This window comes from Erinaceus europaeus, chromosome 1 (genome assembly GCF_950295315.1).
Source record: "Erinaceus europaeus chromosome 1, mEriEur2.1, whole genome shotgun sequence".
Lineage (NCBI taxonomy): Eukaryota > Metazoa > Chordata > Mammalia > Eulipotyphla > Erinaceidae > Erinaceus > Erinaceus europaeus.
Genome location: NC_080162.1, coordinates 45,635,321 through 45,650,024, shown reverse-complemented (window position 1 = coordinate 45,650,024; position 14,704 = coordinate 45,635,321). Strand labels below are relative to the sequence as shown.

The 14,704-nt window shown below is 40.9% G+C and overlaps 1 protein-coding gene across 1 annotated transcript in view; it reads right to left on the bottom strand.

Annotated features, from left to right (window-relative positions):
* The window catches only part of ATP9A (ATPase phospholipid transporting 9A (putative)), a 189,407-nt gene that overhangs the window by 112,219 nt on the left and 62,484 nt on the right, over window positions 1-14,704 (bottom strand). Inside the window, exon 4 of the mRNA XM_007533060.3 lies at window positions 11,826-11,934. Coding sequence (XP_007533122.2) covers window positions 11,826-11,934 — 109 coding nt within the window. The remainder of the gene's footprint in view (window positions 1-11,825; window positions 11,935-14,704) is intronic.

Here is a 14,704-nt window from a genome sequence, read left to right as displayed (position 1 = left end):
CTCTCACACATCCCTCACCTAAGATGTTCACAGACATGTTTCCCAAGCATTCCTGTTTTTATTTGTTCTCTTACCAACCCCAGAGACTCTTAAGATGGAAACAAAGCCAGTCCCATGGGAGTGTGAGCCCCACCCTGAGGGAAACACTCTACTTTTGTCATCTTAAAATCTTTCCATCTTAAAGTCACTTTGCAACATTTTGTTCTAGGTCCCAGTGACCATGAAGCTGGCTTGGAGCTAGGAACTGAAATCAGAGAGCTCTAACTTTTCCTCTTTCAGGTTTCTCTTTTCTTTTGGATCCTCTAAGACCCAACCTCCTGCCTCTAGCTTTCACAATTTTTAAAGGCATGTCTATAAAAACTCTGCTAAAGTTGGGGCAAGAGATTTTTTACAAAGTTTAAGTGAGAAACTATATGCCGATCATGTCCTCCATCGCTGAATGTCTGCCATAATATAAAGGTCTATAATATAGAACTTCACCCAAGTTGCCTCTGAGTCAGGGTTTATAACAGGGAACAAACTCCAACTACTAGCACTGTTTATTTCTGTAAAGATAGACCTCAAGCCTTTCATAAGCAAACCCACTGAGCCCAAACCATGCTTTTCATGGATGACGGCTTCAGAATAAGAGCAGTTTGTCTACACTGCAGGGAGAAACCAGATGTCTCCCTTGAGTAGAAATAAGCATATGACAATTCAGTCAAACTGCAGAACAGCCTGCGCCAAAAAAAAAAAAAAAAAAAAAAAAAATTAAATAAATTCTAGGGTACAAGTATGTGAGGGTTTTTTTTTTTTTTTTGACCCTGAACACCTTCAGCTATACTTCTATTTTTCATTGTGCATGCAAGACATTGATTGCTTTTGTGGCGCCCTAACAGCAATCTCCCTGCGCTAACCCTGGTTAATGTATTACTCTTTAACTCACACTCTAATCTGCCAGTGACAGTGATGGGTTGTAAATTTTGCAGCATGTGTACACTTCCTGGGCTTGACATTAAAACGCCTCTGCAGACCCAGCAGAGTTCATAGGTTTAAAGGCGAAATTTTCATATTCCAATAGAGTTGTCTGCATTCCCCAAGGTCTAAGAAAAGAATATCATTTGAAAAACAGGCAAAAAGGATGAAGAAGTACTATTATAAATTCCAGGGTCACTTCCTGGGACTTTTGTTTAAAATAGTGGGGACTTAAAAAGAAGAAGACGAAGACAAAGACAAAGAAGAAGGAGAAAAAGAAGAAAGGCTGAAGTTTAAATGTAACAAGTTTATACCCAACAGAGGCTTTTAAAATAAATACATAAATGGTCTGCCCACTTGTGGTACCCAACCATGAGAAAAAAGGATCAACACCCCCACAGGGGGCTTAAATGCCATTTGAGTATGATAACAATGCAATTTGCAAATGAGATTTTTTTCAGGACTGTTTTTTTTTTAATAGGCAGTAGATTACCTGATAGATAATTTTTTAATGAAGTTAAACAGGTTAACTTTGAAAGAAAAAGAGAGCCTATAGTTCTTAAATAATAGCTATGCATCTGTTAAAGAATGGATAAGAAAATACTTGGCAAAAAAAAAAATGCTTGGCAAGATCTATTTTAAATATGACTCAATGTTCTGAATCTTAAAAGGAAAGATTTTTGGGAAAGGGAATTCTTTGCTTACTAAATTCCAATAAAGGATTTTTGCAGTCTTTCTGCTGCAGTAATATCAATAATTCCATTCTTTCCTAAAAAGATAAATAAAACATACCTTTGTGTTCATGTCTGAACAGTGTTTGTTTATGCTTTTGAAAATATAAGTGGTACTTAAGAACAAATGAACTTGAGAAAAAAATGGACTAAATTGAGGTTTAGTCCATTAACTATTAGCTGAAAAACTCCCCATTAATAAACCCATCTTCCCTACACTATCTTATTTATTTCTGATAAACTCCAATGGAATATAACTCCCCAAAATAAATAAAAGCATGCCCAGGAAGCCTTGAGGTGGCTCACCTGCTAGAAGGATGCTGCAGTATGTCTCCTCTCCCTCTCCCTCTCCCTCCTTCCATCCCTCTCTCTCTCTCTCTGTGTGTGTCTTGTACTCTCTATCTAGAGAAAAGAAAATGGGAAAAAATAACTGCTAGGAGTGGTGGAGTCATGTAAGTTCTGAGCCTCACCAATAACCTTGATGACAAAAGGAAAAGGAAGGGAAAGAAGGATGGGAAGGAAGGAGAAAGGGAAAGAGGGAGGGAGGAAGAGATAAAGAAAGGTTGGGAAAGAGTGAAATAAAAATGCCATTAAATCTCAAAATTTAGTTACATTAATTACAATTCTAAATAGCAGGTCAAAGTGAATCAATCTTGAATTAAATTGGGGGGGATCACTTTTAAATGGAGGTGAGGCCAGTGAGACTTTTCTGTATCTGACAAAAGGTGAGCAGAGCAACACTGTAATACACCTGGGTTTTTTATACTATGTACATACTAAAAAGCTGCAGGCAGAGGGGAGTCATTTTGGCTTATGACTTCTGGTTTGCCATGTGTCCAGCTGTCCCCAGCAGGAAAGAAGCATCAGCAATTGTGTTAATTATGCTCCTGTTTGCACTTTCTTTCAAGGCTAATTATCAGCTTGTTTCTTGTAGCCCTTGATCAGAAGTTAGTCTGGGAAAACATTCCTGGTATGAAGACTCATGGAATTCATCTTGTGAAAATGCAAATCCAATTGCCTTCGCCTCCTGTGATAATCAAAGCACACTCTCCCCTCCCCACACCACTTAAAACTCCAGGTTTAGAGAAAACAATTAAAAAAGAGAAAAAATTCATTTACCAGTTATTTTTTCCTGATTCAACCCCAATCTTTGCAACAACAAAACTGAGTTTAGCTGGATCTGCTACTACTTCAAGGTCTTCTGCTTCTTGGTTCTGGTATTTACAGTGTCAGTGCATGTCATAAATTTAGGAAGACAGTTCTATAATTAAAGCCATAAAACTCAGAAAAAACAGTCCTAGAGGCAAAGGAGTGAATAAAATGTTGAACTCTGAAGCATAAGATCTTGAGTTCAATCCCTGGCACTGCATGTGCCAGAGTGATGCTCTGGTTTCTCTATCTCTCTCTCTCTTTCTTATCAATTAATCAATAAGTCTTTACAGATTTATTTCAGGAATGTCGAAGAAACTCTCTTACATCTCTGATCACATTTCAATGTAGATTTCAAGTAAGAAGAAAATGGATGTGTATTTATCCACAAGCATTATCCTGTGGCTTTCTTTTTTAAGATTTTTAAAATTTTATTAATGAGAAAGATATGTGGAGAGAGAGAGAGAATGAACCAGACATCACTCTAGTACATACGCTACTGGGGATTGAACTCAAGACCTCATGCTTGAGAGCCCAATGCTTTATCTACTATGCCACTTCCCACTATTCTGTGGTTTTCTACAACTATGAGTGAGGAAGACTGGATTCACAGGTTTCTATAGGTTCACAAAGGACTTAAGTCTCAAAAGCCTTTCTGTATCTTATATATTAAGGCAGGACACTATAGCAATCACTGACAGTCTATGTGGAAGAACTGGGTTCTACCCCAGGTACATAGTAGGTGTCCAGATTTATAAGCTAAAGGTAACATGTTGACAAGCTGAGCTGGGGTCGTAGCTACACCCCCTCAACAATACCTTATGTCAGACAAGGCCTCTCAACTGTGCCTCTGCTCTCCATTTGTAAAAACTACCTCCACTAAACAAGTTTTCAAAATGTACCCCCGCCCAGGGCCTTGTCCTGCACCTAGCTGGCTTATGGTAGGAATTCTTTCTTCATTCATTTTCCAGGCTTCCCAATTTGACAGTATTTTTTCAAACAGTTCCATTGTCACCTTTTCCTTACAATATTTCCTTTTACTTTTCCTTTTTTTTTTTTTTTGCCTCCATGGTTATCACTGGGACTCGGTGCCTGCACTATGAATCCACTGCTCCTGGAGGCCACTTTTTCCCTTTTGTTGCCCTTGTTGTTTTTGGATAGAACAGACAGAAATTGAGAGAGACAGGGAGACAGAGAGGGGAAGAGAAAGACAGACACCTGCAGACCTGCTTCACCGCTTGGGAGGTAACCTCCCTGCAGGTGGGGATCTGGAATCCTTATGCTGGTCCTTGCGCTTTGCACCATGTGCGCTTAACCCACTGTGCCACTGCCCAGCCCCCTGCAATATTCCTTTTACAGAGATTCCTGGGTCACAGACTCTATTTCTACCACCCTAATGTGTCAGATACTCACTAGACTATGGAGTCTAGTCTTGTGTCCCCAAAAGGAAGTAGAAAATACTGCCTAAAGAACAAGATTAGGGTTAGATAGCATAATGGTTACGCAAAAGTGACTCTTATGCCTGAGGCTCCAAAGACCCAGGTTCAATGTCCTTTGCCGCCATAAGACAGAGTTGAGCAGCACTCTGGTAGTTTAAAAAGCACAACAACAACAACAACAAAAAGATGCGATCTAAAACTGGGGTGGTATACCCACATTCCCAGGTATTATGACACCTGGCCTCTGAAAGACACTTTCATGAATGTGTGGTCTGGGTGTTAGCACAGGGTCCACATATAGAAGGGTCTTGCACTTGGTTTAATGCTCTCTTTGTTGAATATGAGAGCACAATACGGCAGGCTGCCATGGAGACAGGTGTCTCAGATGGCAGGCACCGAGCTGGCCAACATACTGTCACCTGTGAGCCATCACCTGAGAGCTGATGCCCAGTGCAAGCAGGCAGAAGTGCCACTCGCCTATATGGGGAGGGGGGGATCGTCAGGTCACAAGGACCAAGCTGACCTGCACAAATATGAACTGACAAATCACAGGGAATGAGGAGGAGGGCATTAAGAAGACCATAACAAACAGACCCTGATCTTGAGCCATTTCTGCTGCGGGTTTTTTTTTTTTTTTAAGGGGCACTGCTCTCTAATATACTTTCCCTTAATTATCTTCCAGTAAAGTTTCTCTTAACAAACTGATAGTTCCCACATTTAATAAGTCTTTCTGAAACATGCGTTAGAAACTGAAAGGCCCAGAAGGGGGGTCCTGAAGTCTCTCAGAAACGGTCTCCTACCACCATAATGAGAAACTTTATTACTTTTCTTCAAAACGCTAGGGCCCTCTGCGTTTCACTATGATTTCACTATTCCTGAATCGATTTATAGGTTGTTGTTTTTTTCTTTTTCATTTGTTTTAATTTCAGAGAAAGAGAGATAAGTCCCCGACCACAGTTATCAGACCCTGGGGTCATGGCACAGCGCTTGACTTCAGGTAGTACACATAGTGCAAACATCCTACCAGCTAAGTTACCCTGTGTTTCCTCCCCACACCCCAAATCTTGGCTTTTTAACAAAAGTTCCACATGTTTGCTTTGCCCTGGGCTATAAACTGTTCTCCCTCATCCTGAAATATTTAAGATGAAGGTCCTCTCTTCAGGGAAGGCATCATCAGCTGCTCTCTGATGTACTACCGGGACCTCTCAAAGCCCCTAATTGATACCTCCATTTATTTGCAGCCTGTCACCCCTACCACTCTGAGCACAAATGGAATCTCATGTACAGTAAGTGGTTCTTCCCACCGAAGGATTACATTTACAGTAGCTCTCTTAAGAGAAACATTCACATTAAAACCTCTTTACTGGCAGGGTAAAGAATCTACACAGCACGGAAAAACAGAGAAGCAGGACTCTCAAATGAGGTAAAACACAACTTTTTTTTTCAGAACCAGAAGTGAAATGGCCCTTTAAAAAAAAAAACAAAGAGCATTCTTTTTTTTTTTTTGTAGTTATTACTGTTGTTGTTATTGATGTCATCATGGTTGGATAGGACAGAGAGAAATGGAGGGGGGGAGACCGAGAGGGGGAGAGAAAGCCAGGAGATCGAACTGGGATCCTTACACTGGTCCTTGCGCTTTGTGCCACGTGTGCTTAACCCACTGCGCTACCACCCGACTCCCAACATTTTTTAATTTTCTATTTATGTACCTGGGTACTATATTGAGACCCTATCACAGACTTGGGACATAACAGAGTCTCAAAAGAATGAGTAAAAAAAGGTCATTTCCAAAGTATATGGGTAATTTTGTTTAAAAATGTTTCTCTTTTTAAAATATTTGTTTATTTGAAAAGGGAGGGAGGGAACCAGGTGGTGGCACAGAGGGTTAAGGGCATATGACACAAAGCACAAGGACCAGTGTAAATCCCAGTTCAAGTTCCGGCTCCCCACCTGCAGGGGGGGCACTTCACAAGCAGTGAAGCACGTCTGCAGGTCTTTTTCTTTCTTTCTTTCTTTCTTTTTTTTTTTTTTAAGATTTTATTTATTTATGAGAAAGACAGGAGGAGACAGAAAGAACCAGACATCACTCTGGCACATGAGTTGCTGGGAATCAAACTCCGGACCTCTTGCTTGAGAGTCCAAAGCTTTATCACTGCACCACTTCTTAGACCACAGATGTCTATCTTTCTCTCCCCCTGTCCTCCCCTTTTCTCTCGATTTCTCTCTGTCCTGACGAACGACAATGACAGCAATAACAATAATAGTAACAAAATAATACTAACAACAGCAACTATAGACAACAATGAAAACATAAGGGGAAAAATAGCCTCCAGGAGCAGTGAATTCATAATGCAGGCATTGAGCTCCAGCAATAAATAAGGGGGGGGGAAGGTGAGGGAGAAGGAAGAGAGACAGAAAAAGAGAAATCCAAAGAATCACTGTGGCCCATGATGCAATGCGAGCAATGAAACTCAGGACCTCAAGCTTTTGAGTCCAACACTTTATCCATGATACTACCTTCTGTGCCGTACTTCAAATACTTATTAAACTATGACAATCATACTTAAAAAACAATCCAATTGGTTTGCTGTTTCAGATAAACATCATGTCTCTAAAACTTTGGCAACATCCCAACAAGAATCTATGCTACTGACTTTCTTAAAACTAATTCCTGATAAAAATGCAGGTTGTGAACCTAGTTTGGAAACATTAGACAAAGACAAATTGAGGGACGAGCTATAAAATAACTGGCCTGACACTGGCCTGTCCTTTTCAAAAATGTCAATGTCATGAGGGACAAAGCAAAGCCAGGCGCTGTACCAGGTTAGCCAGGCTCCAGGAAAAAAGAAAAGCAAATGCAAAGGGCAAACATCAACTGGACCAGTTCTTGGACCAGGAAATAAAAGCTACTAAAGAAAATTTGGGTAACAGTTCTATTTTAGTTCTTTTTTTTCTTTTCTGCTGTTGTTATTTATTTATTTATTTTTAGCAGAGCACTGCTCAGCTCTGGCTTATGGTAGTGCAGGGGATTGAACCTGAGACCTCAGAGCCTCAGGCTTGAGAGTCTGTTTGCATAACCATTATGCTATTGTCCCCACCTGGGGACAAATATTTGTTAAACTTTGATTCAAGACTGCAGATTAAATTAACAGAAATGTAATGATGTTAAGTTTCCTGGTTTTGACAATTGTACTGTACTAGAAATATCCTATTGGGGATTAATATTAAAGTATTTAGAGGTAGAAAGGAAATGATATATGCTACATAATCCTCCAGTGGCTTAGAGAGAGAGAGAATATTAAAAAGTAAACACGGCAATAGGTTAACAATTGATGAATCCAGGTGAAAGGTATAAAGGTCTCAGTATGATTTTCCTTCCTCTCCTGCCACCCCCCCAAAAAAAACAGAAATTATCACCAGGGGGCGGAGCAGTGGCATACCCAGTTCAGTAGACACATTACCAAGTACAAGGACCTGGGTATGAGTCCCCACTCCCCATCTGCAGGGGGGTAAGCTTCAGGAGCAGTGAAGCAGTACTACAGGTGTCTATCTTTTTCTCTATATATTGCTCCCTTTCATTTTTTTTCTATCCTATCAAATAAAATAGAAAAAAGAAACAAAAACGGTCACCAGGAGTAGTGGATTCGTAGTGTCAGCACTGAGTCCCAATGATAACCCTAGAGGCAATTAAAAAATAAATAAATAAATAGAACTAAAAAAAAGAAAAAGAAAAAATGAAAATTATCACCAATTTTTAAAGTTATATTCATGCAATTAATTCATGCTATTAATCATAAGGAAATGATGCAGAATGTAAGTAAATGTCATGGTCTATAATCTAGTCAGTGTTCAGGAACTTGGTATTTTAGTTTCTAAGCACTTGAACTCCAAAAATAGTGTTGCAAAGGAAATTTTAAGATGGAAGGCTGACACATTTGTTTTACTTTGTCCTTACTATGTGAAGATAATGATAAAAAGTTTTACTCAAGAAAACACTGACTTTAATTAATAAGTGCCCCCCCCATAAAAGCTTTTTTAATTCCCCTCTCTCCTACATCTCCCAGTGTGGGTTGGTTCCTCTGACCCACTCTCCCATCACTGCCCCCTACCATATGTCAAGTACCTAGACTCATTCCCATCATTTTCCAAGCTGGCAGTTACTACAGTGTTTAAAAAAAAAAAATTCTTTTTTCTTTTTGAGGCAAGTGATACTTACAAAACAAACTGTAAAGCCTGGGTTAATACTGAGAACTGTCCACAAGGGCAACAAAGGGGAAAATAGATAAATAAATATTTAAAAAATATATATATTGAGAACTGTCTGTTTTTCTCCACTGTGGCATTGGCATGACAATGAAAATCACTGGCCAAAAAGGAGAATAATAAGGAACAACAAAATAGACCCCTTTGTGGGCCCCCATAGGACCTTGCCCTCAACTTGCATCAACAATGGTCGAGAATGTTCCATTCTCCAAAGGGAAGATGGACAACATACTCTATGCTACACCTGAGGAAGATGGGTCGATATTGGGGCAGCTTGGAACATTCCTACTCATGACCACAGAATGTGAGCTCAGATCTACAGGGATGCAGAGATCACATAGCCTCCTAAGATGAATATGGGCCCCAGACCAAATCAAATTTATGGGGTTTACAGTCAACAATATCTATATACCTTTCCCATATTAGGGAGCTACTCTCTTCCCTGATCCAGCTTTCTGGTCCTTTTCCAGCCATGACGTCATCTCCCCAGACAATAACTTGGATCTACCTGCATATCAGATTTCAGGCTCAGGGGAAGAAAAAAAAAAAAAAGAAAACTAGTATAGCCACAGGCCTTTTGAAATATAACTAAAATATGCCTACTAGCTATCTACAAAATGGAGGAACCCCCCACCCCAACACTTCATCTGCACTATTCCAGCCTTTAGGTTTATGATTGTTCAACAATTTGTTTGGCTTTGCATCTCTCTTTTCAGCCACCAGGTTCCAGACGCTAGCATGATGCCAACCAGACTTCCCTGGACAGAGGACCCCACCAGTGTGTCCTGGAGCTCCGCTTCCCCAGCGACCCACCCTACTAAGGAAAGAGAGAGGCAGGCTGGGAGTATGGATCGACCTGTCAACGCCCATGTTCAGCAGGAAAGCAATTACAGAAGCCAGCCCTTCCACTTTCTGCATCCCACAATGACCTTGGGTCCATACTCCCAGAGGGATAGAGAATAGGAAAGCCATCAGGGAAGGGGATGGGATACGGAGATCTGGTGGTGGGAACTGTGTGGAACTGTACCCCTCTTATCCTATCTTATCCTATGGTTTTGTTAATGTCTCCTTTTTTAAATGGGGGAGGGGGGAAGAAGAACAACAAAGGAAGACAAGTGTGTAATACTAGAGCCATCTGCCAATTCTCCTTAGGATCTTTTCAAGAAAAGAAGTTAAAGCAGAAACTGAGGAGGGGGTTTGCAGGGAAGGGCAGAAAATTCATTCATGGGAAAAGCAATTGCAATATGAAAAGAAGTATCAGAGCCTGAATAGAGGAATGATGGAAGCCCACAGCCCCTCCTCCAGAGTTTTAAATAGATCCACTGCACCCTCTCCCATGGGGCTCTCCTCAGTTGCCAATCATTTAAAATATTATATTAAGAATATGTTATTAGGGAGTCAAGTGGCAGTGCAGCGGCTTAAGCGCAGGTGGCACAAAGCACAAGGACTGGATTGAGGGTCCTGGTTCAAGCCCCCGGCTCCCTATCTGTAGGGGAGTCGCTTCACAAGCAGTGAAGCAGATCTACAAGTGTCTATCTTTCTCTCCCCCACCCTGTCTGCCCCTTCTCTCTCCATTTCTCTCTGTCCTATCCAACAACATCAATAACGACATCAATAACAACAACAATAATAACTACAAAAATAAAACAAGGGTAACAAAAGGGAATAAGTAAATATATTTTTTAAAAAAAGAATATGTTATTATTGGAGGATTTAATATACAACACACACACAGAGATAGAGAGATAAAGAGAGATAGATAGATAGAGAGAGAGAGATGGATCTTCTGATCACCAGCGTGGAAAGCCGAGGCCAACTTGCCTTTAAAAAGATTATACTGGCTTCTTCTCATTTGGGTAGCGAAGTGTCCCAAATACAGTAGTTTAGCAATAATAAAATATTTCTATACTGATTCTATCCACCCCTCCCTCTCCCCCCACCACTTGTAAACTTGTAAGACCACCAACTATGACAATCCATCCAAATGCACTGAAACAAAATATTTTCTTTAGGGAATTTACGAAAACTTCAAGAGTTTTCTTTTTGAAGTCTAAACATTCCTCTTAGCATTTTTATTTTTCTAGAAGGAAAATTCTAAGTTAAACTCTTGTTGGGAAGGCGAAGGTTAACACCCTGGCTCTGGTACAAAGTCCTTTATTTTTTTCTACCTCAGTTTCTAGAAAGTAAGGCATGGTTTTTAATTCCCCTAATCTGTTCTAAAACATTACTAATGCCCCTAATCTGAAGCCTAATCTGAGGGGACTTTCCTTTCCTTTCTGAGCATACCCTTACAGGAAAATCTAGTGTAGAATTTGTAGTAGGACAAAAAGTCAATAGTGTCTGGGTGGTTTCTGTCACCTTTCTAAAGTTATATTTAGGTAAGTTTCTAAAATTCCCCCCATTTAAAATGTCAGCATCTTTGAAGGACTTCAATGATTCAAAGTTATCTGCTCACTGATCTCTGACCAGACTACAAACTTCTGTTCTTCAGTTAGCTGAATTCATTTATTTTTATTTTTAATATTTATTTATTTATTTTCCCTTTTGTTGCCCTTGTTGTTTTTCATTGTTGTTGTAGTTATTATTGTTGTTGTTATTGATGTCAGAAGACAGAGAGGGGGAGAGAAAGACACCTGCAGCCCTGCTTCACTGCTTGTGAAACGACTCCCCTGCAGGTGGGGGGGGGGGATCCTTACACCGGTCCTTGCGCTTTGTACCACGTGCACTTAACCGACTGTGCTACTGCCTGACTCCCTAATTAGCTGAATTTATAAATTACATTTTAAAAAATCTTCAAGAGTACTGTATTTGTATAAAACTGGTGCCTTTCAAAAAGCATGTGTCACAAAGTTGTCAGATGAGTTCTATAAATTGAAAGACTGTCTTTTAAAAGCTGGGCTCTCTTGAAAACCTGTACAAGATAGCTTGCAACCTCCAAAGGAAGGGGGGGTAGGGGTGAGGATTGTATCTCCTGCCCCCAGTCAACCCAGGAAAGGGATGCCAGGGGAGAATGCCCAGCACACAGATTTCAATTTCGGATTGATGATGCAGAAGTTAGCCCACAGGACAAACTTTAGCAGACTGTAGTAGTCAAGGGATATGACCCAAGTCCCCCAATTCCAAGTCATGGGCTCACTTTTTATCCTCCCATTACGGCAATTCAGTGACTTGCCACAATGGTGCCTGCACCCACACCAGTCTGGGGTCTTGAACTCTGCTCCATGACTGTCCACTGGCCATGACTGAGTTGCAACCTTGTGAACCAAGGCTTGGGGGCTAGGAGGCTGACCTCTTGCTGTAAGCCGGCTGTAGACCTGTGAGTTGACTTCCTTGTCCCGCACATAGCATCGAATCTCCTCCACCGCCTCCCGGATGATGGTTACGGCCAGCACGAAGCCCTGCATGGAGAGAGGAGAGAGGGTGAAAGTGAGGCCCACTGTCCTCTACTGGAGCCAGGAGGCAGAAGCCAGTTGGCAGGGCAGCGGGGTAAGACCTGCTAATTACTCCAAAACCACAAGCCCCAGCAAGCTGACTTCCCCAAACCTCCATGATGCACACACCTCACAGAAACTTTGCTGACACATATACAAGGACAATCCTAGTCACCATGAACCCAGGACTCCTGAGAGTGAAAAACAAGCACAGCTGTACTATCTATCCAACAATATGCAACAATAAGTGCGGGTGACCACTGGGTGCTGGGTGCTCCTTGAAGGGCTTAACCACCACAGATACACTGGCATCCTCACTGGCATCTCTCTGAGATCCCTACTATTTATTACCAAGGTTGTACTTACAAATAAGGAAACTGAGGCACACAGAGGGTGAATGATAACACTCCTGAGTGTTAGATAAGCAGGAATCTTTAACACAGGAAATAGGGTCAAGGAGTCCTTGCTCTTGATTATTCTGTATCTTGAAGAATATAGGAAGGTGGAGTTGGGTGGTAGCGCAGGGGGTCAAGCGCACATGGTGCAGAGTGCAAGGACCTGCATAAGGATCCCAGTTTGAGTCCCCGGCTCCCCACCTGCAGGGGAGTTGCTTCACAGGCGGTGAAGCAGATCTGCAAGTATCTATCTTCTCTTCCCCCTCTGTCTTCCTCTCGTCTCTCGCTGTCCTATCTAACAACAATGACATCAATCAATAACAACAACAATAATGACTACAACAATAAAAAAAAGAATATAAGAAGGTGGAGCATGAAAGATGAAGCACAAAGACAGTTACACAGAAACAAAACAGTTGCAAAGACTGAAAATTTTGGTGACTATTGTTGGGAGGGTGGGGGGGCACAGAACTTTGGTGGTGGGTGCCATGTGGAACTTTATCCTGTAATTATACAATCTTGTAAACCACTATTAATCACAATTTAAAAAAAATAAGAAGGCTTGAAAAACAGACAGGCACAAATAGGAAGAAGACGTGTCCTGTTTTCCTTGACAGGGCCAACTAAGAAACTACATAGTGTAACACTGCATAAACAGCAATAGAGATTCCATACATTGGGTGGGCATAGATTGCATAATGGTTATGCAAAGAGGCTCTCAAGCTTGAGGCTTCAAAGTCCCAGGTTCAGTCCTCTGCACTATCATAAACTAGAGCTGAGCAGTGCTCTGATATAAAAAAAAAAAAAAAAGGAAAAAAAAAAAAGATTCCATACACTTTTAACAGTTTTCCAGTTTTCTTACTATCAGATTCCTCTGCAAGGAAGGGGACTAGGATAAAGTGGAGGAGGGAGTCGGGTGGTAGCGCAGCAGCAGGTTAAGTGCACCTGGCACGAAGCCCAAGGACCGGTGTAAGGATCCCGGTTTGAGCCCCTGGCTCCCCACCTGCAGGGGTGTCACTTCACAAGTGGTGAAGCAGGTCTACAGGTGTGTCTTTCTCTCCTCCTCTCTGACTTCCACTCCTCTCTCCATTTCTCTCTGTCCTATCTAACAACAACAAAATCAATTACAACAATAATAACTACAACGACAATGAAAAACAACATGGGCAACAAAAGGGAAAATAAATATTTTTAAAAAGGAAGTAGAAAGTGGAGGAGATTTAGGAGAGCTTCAGTCTATCTCTAATGTTTCAGTTGTTACAAAGTTTGCAAACTTTAATTACATATGTAGTAACTAATAAACAGGACATAAAAAATGCCCAACTCTCAGACGACTTCATCAATGTGTCCTAGAACCTCACCTCTCCAGAGCCCTACCACACTAGGGAAAAATAGAAACAGGCTGGAAATATCGATAGACCTGCCAACATCCATGTTCAGTGGATAAGCAATTAGAGAAGTCAGACCTTCCACCTTTTGCACCCCATAAAGATCTTTGGTCCATAATCCCAGAGAAGGACAAATAGGGAAGTTTCCAATGGAGGGGATAGGACACGGAACTCTGGTGGTGGGAACTGTGTGTAATTATATCCCTGTTATCTTACAACCTTGTTAACCATTATTAAATCACTAATAAAAATCACTTTGGGCGGGAAGACAGCATAATGGTTATGCAAACAGACTCTGACCTGAGGCTCCTAAGTCCCAGATTCAATCCCCCAATACAACCATAAACCAGAGCTGAGCAGTGCTCTGGTATTTCTCTGTCTGTCTGTCTCTCTCTCTCTCTCTCTTCATCTGTCTCAAAAATAAAATAAATAAATAATTTTAAATAAGTTTAAAAAAATAAAAAATTATTTTTTAAAAATGCCCAACTCTTTTAAGTCAGTTACCTCCAATTCAAAATCTGATACAGAATAATCTATTTCCATCTAGTCTTACTTTTATACTAATAAAGGCAAGAATAGTCAGTGATTTTTCTTACAAAATATTCTTGCTCCTGTCATCCTATCCTCTAAAACTATATATATATATTAACTTGAATACTTCTCAGCTCTGGTTTTGGGGCTGAGCCTGGGGTTTCCAAGGCTCAGATATAAAAGTCTTTTATGCAGTCATTACATGGGCCAGGCAGTGGTGCATCTAGTTAAGCACACACATTACAATGTTTAAGGACCCTGGTTCAAGTCCCTGGTCTCCACTTGCAGGGGGAAAGCTTCACGAGTGGTGAAGTAGAGCTACAGGTGTCTCTCTCTATCTTCCCCTCCTCAATTTCTCTATGTCTCCATTCAATAATAAATACATTAATAAAAAATAATTTTTTTAAAAATTGCATAGTCATT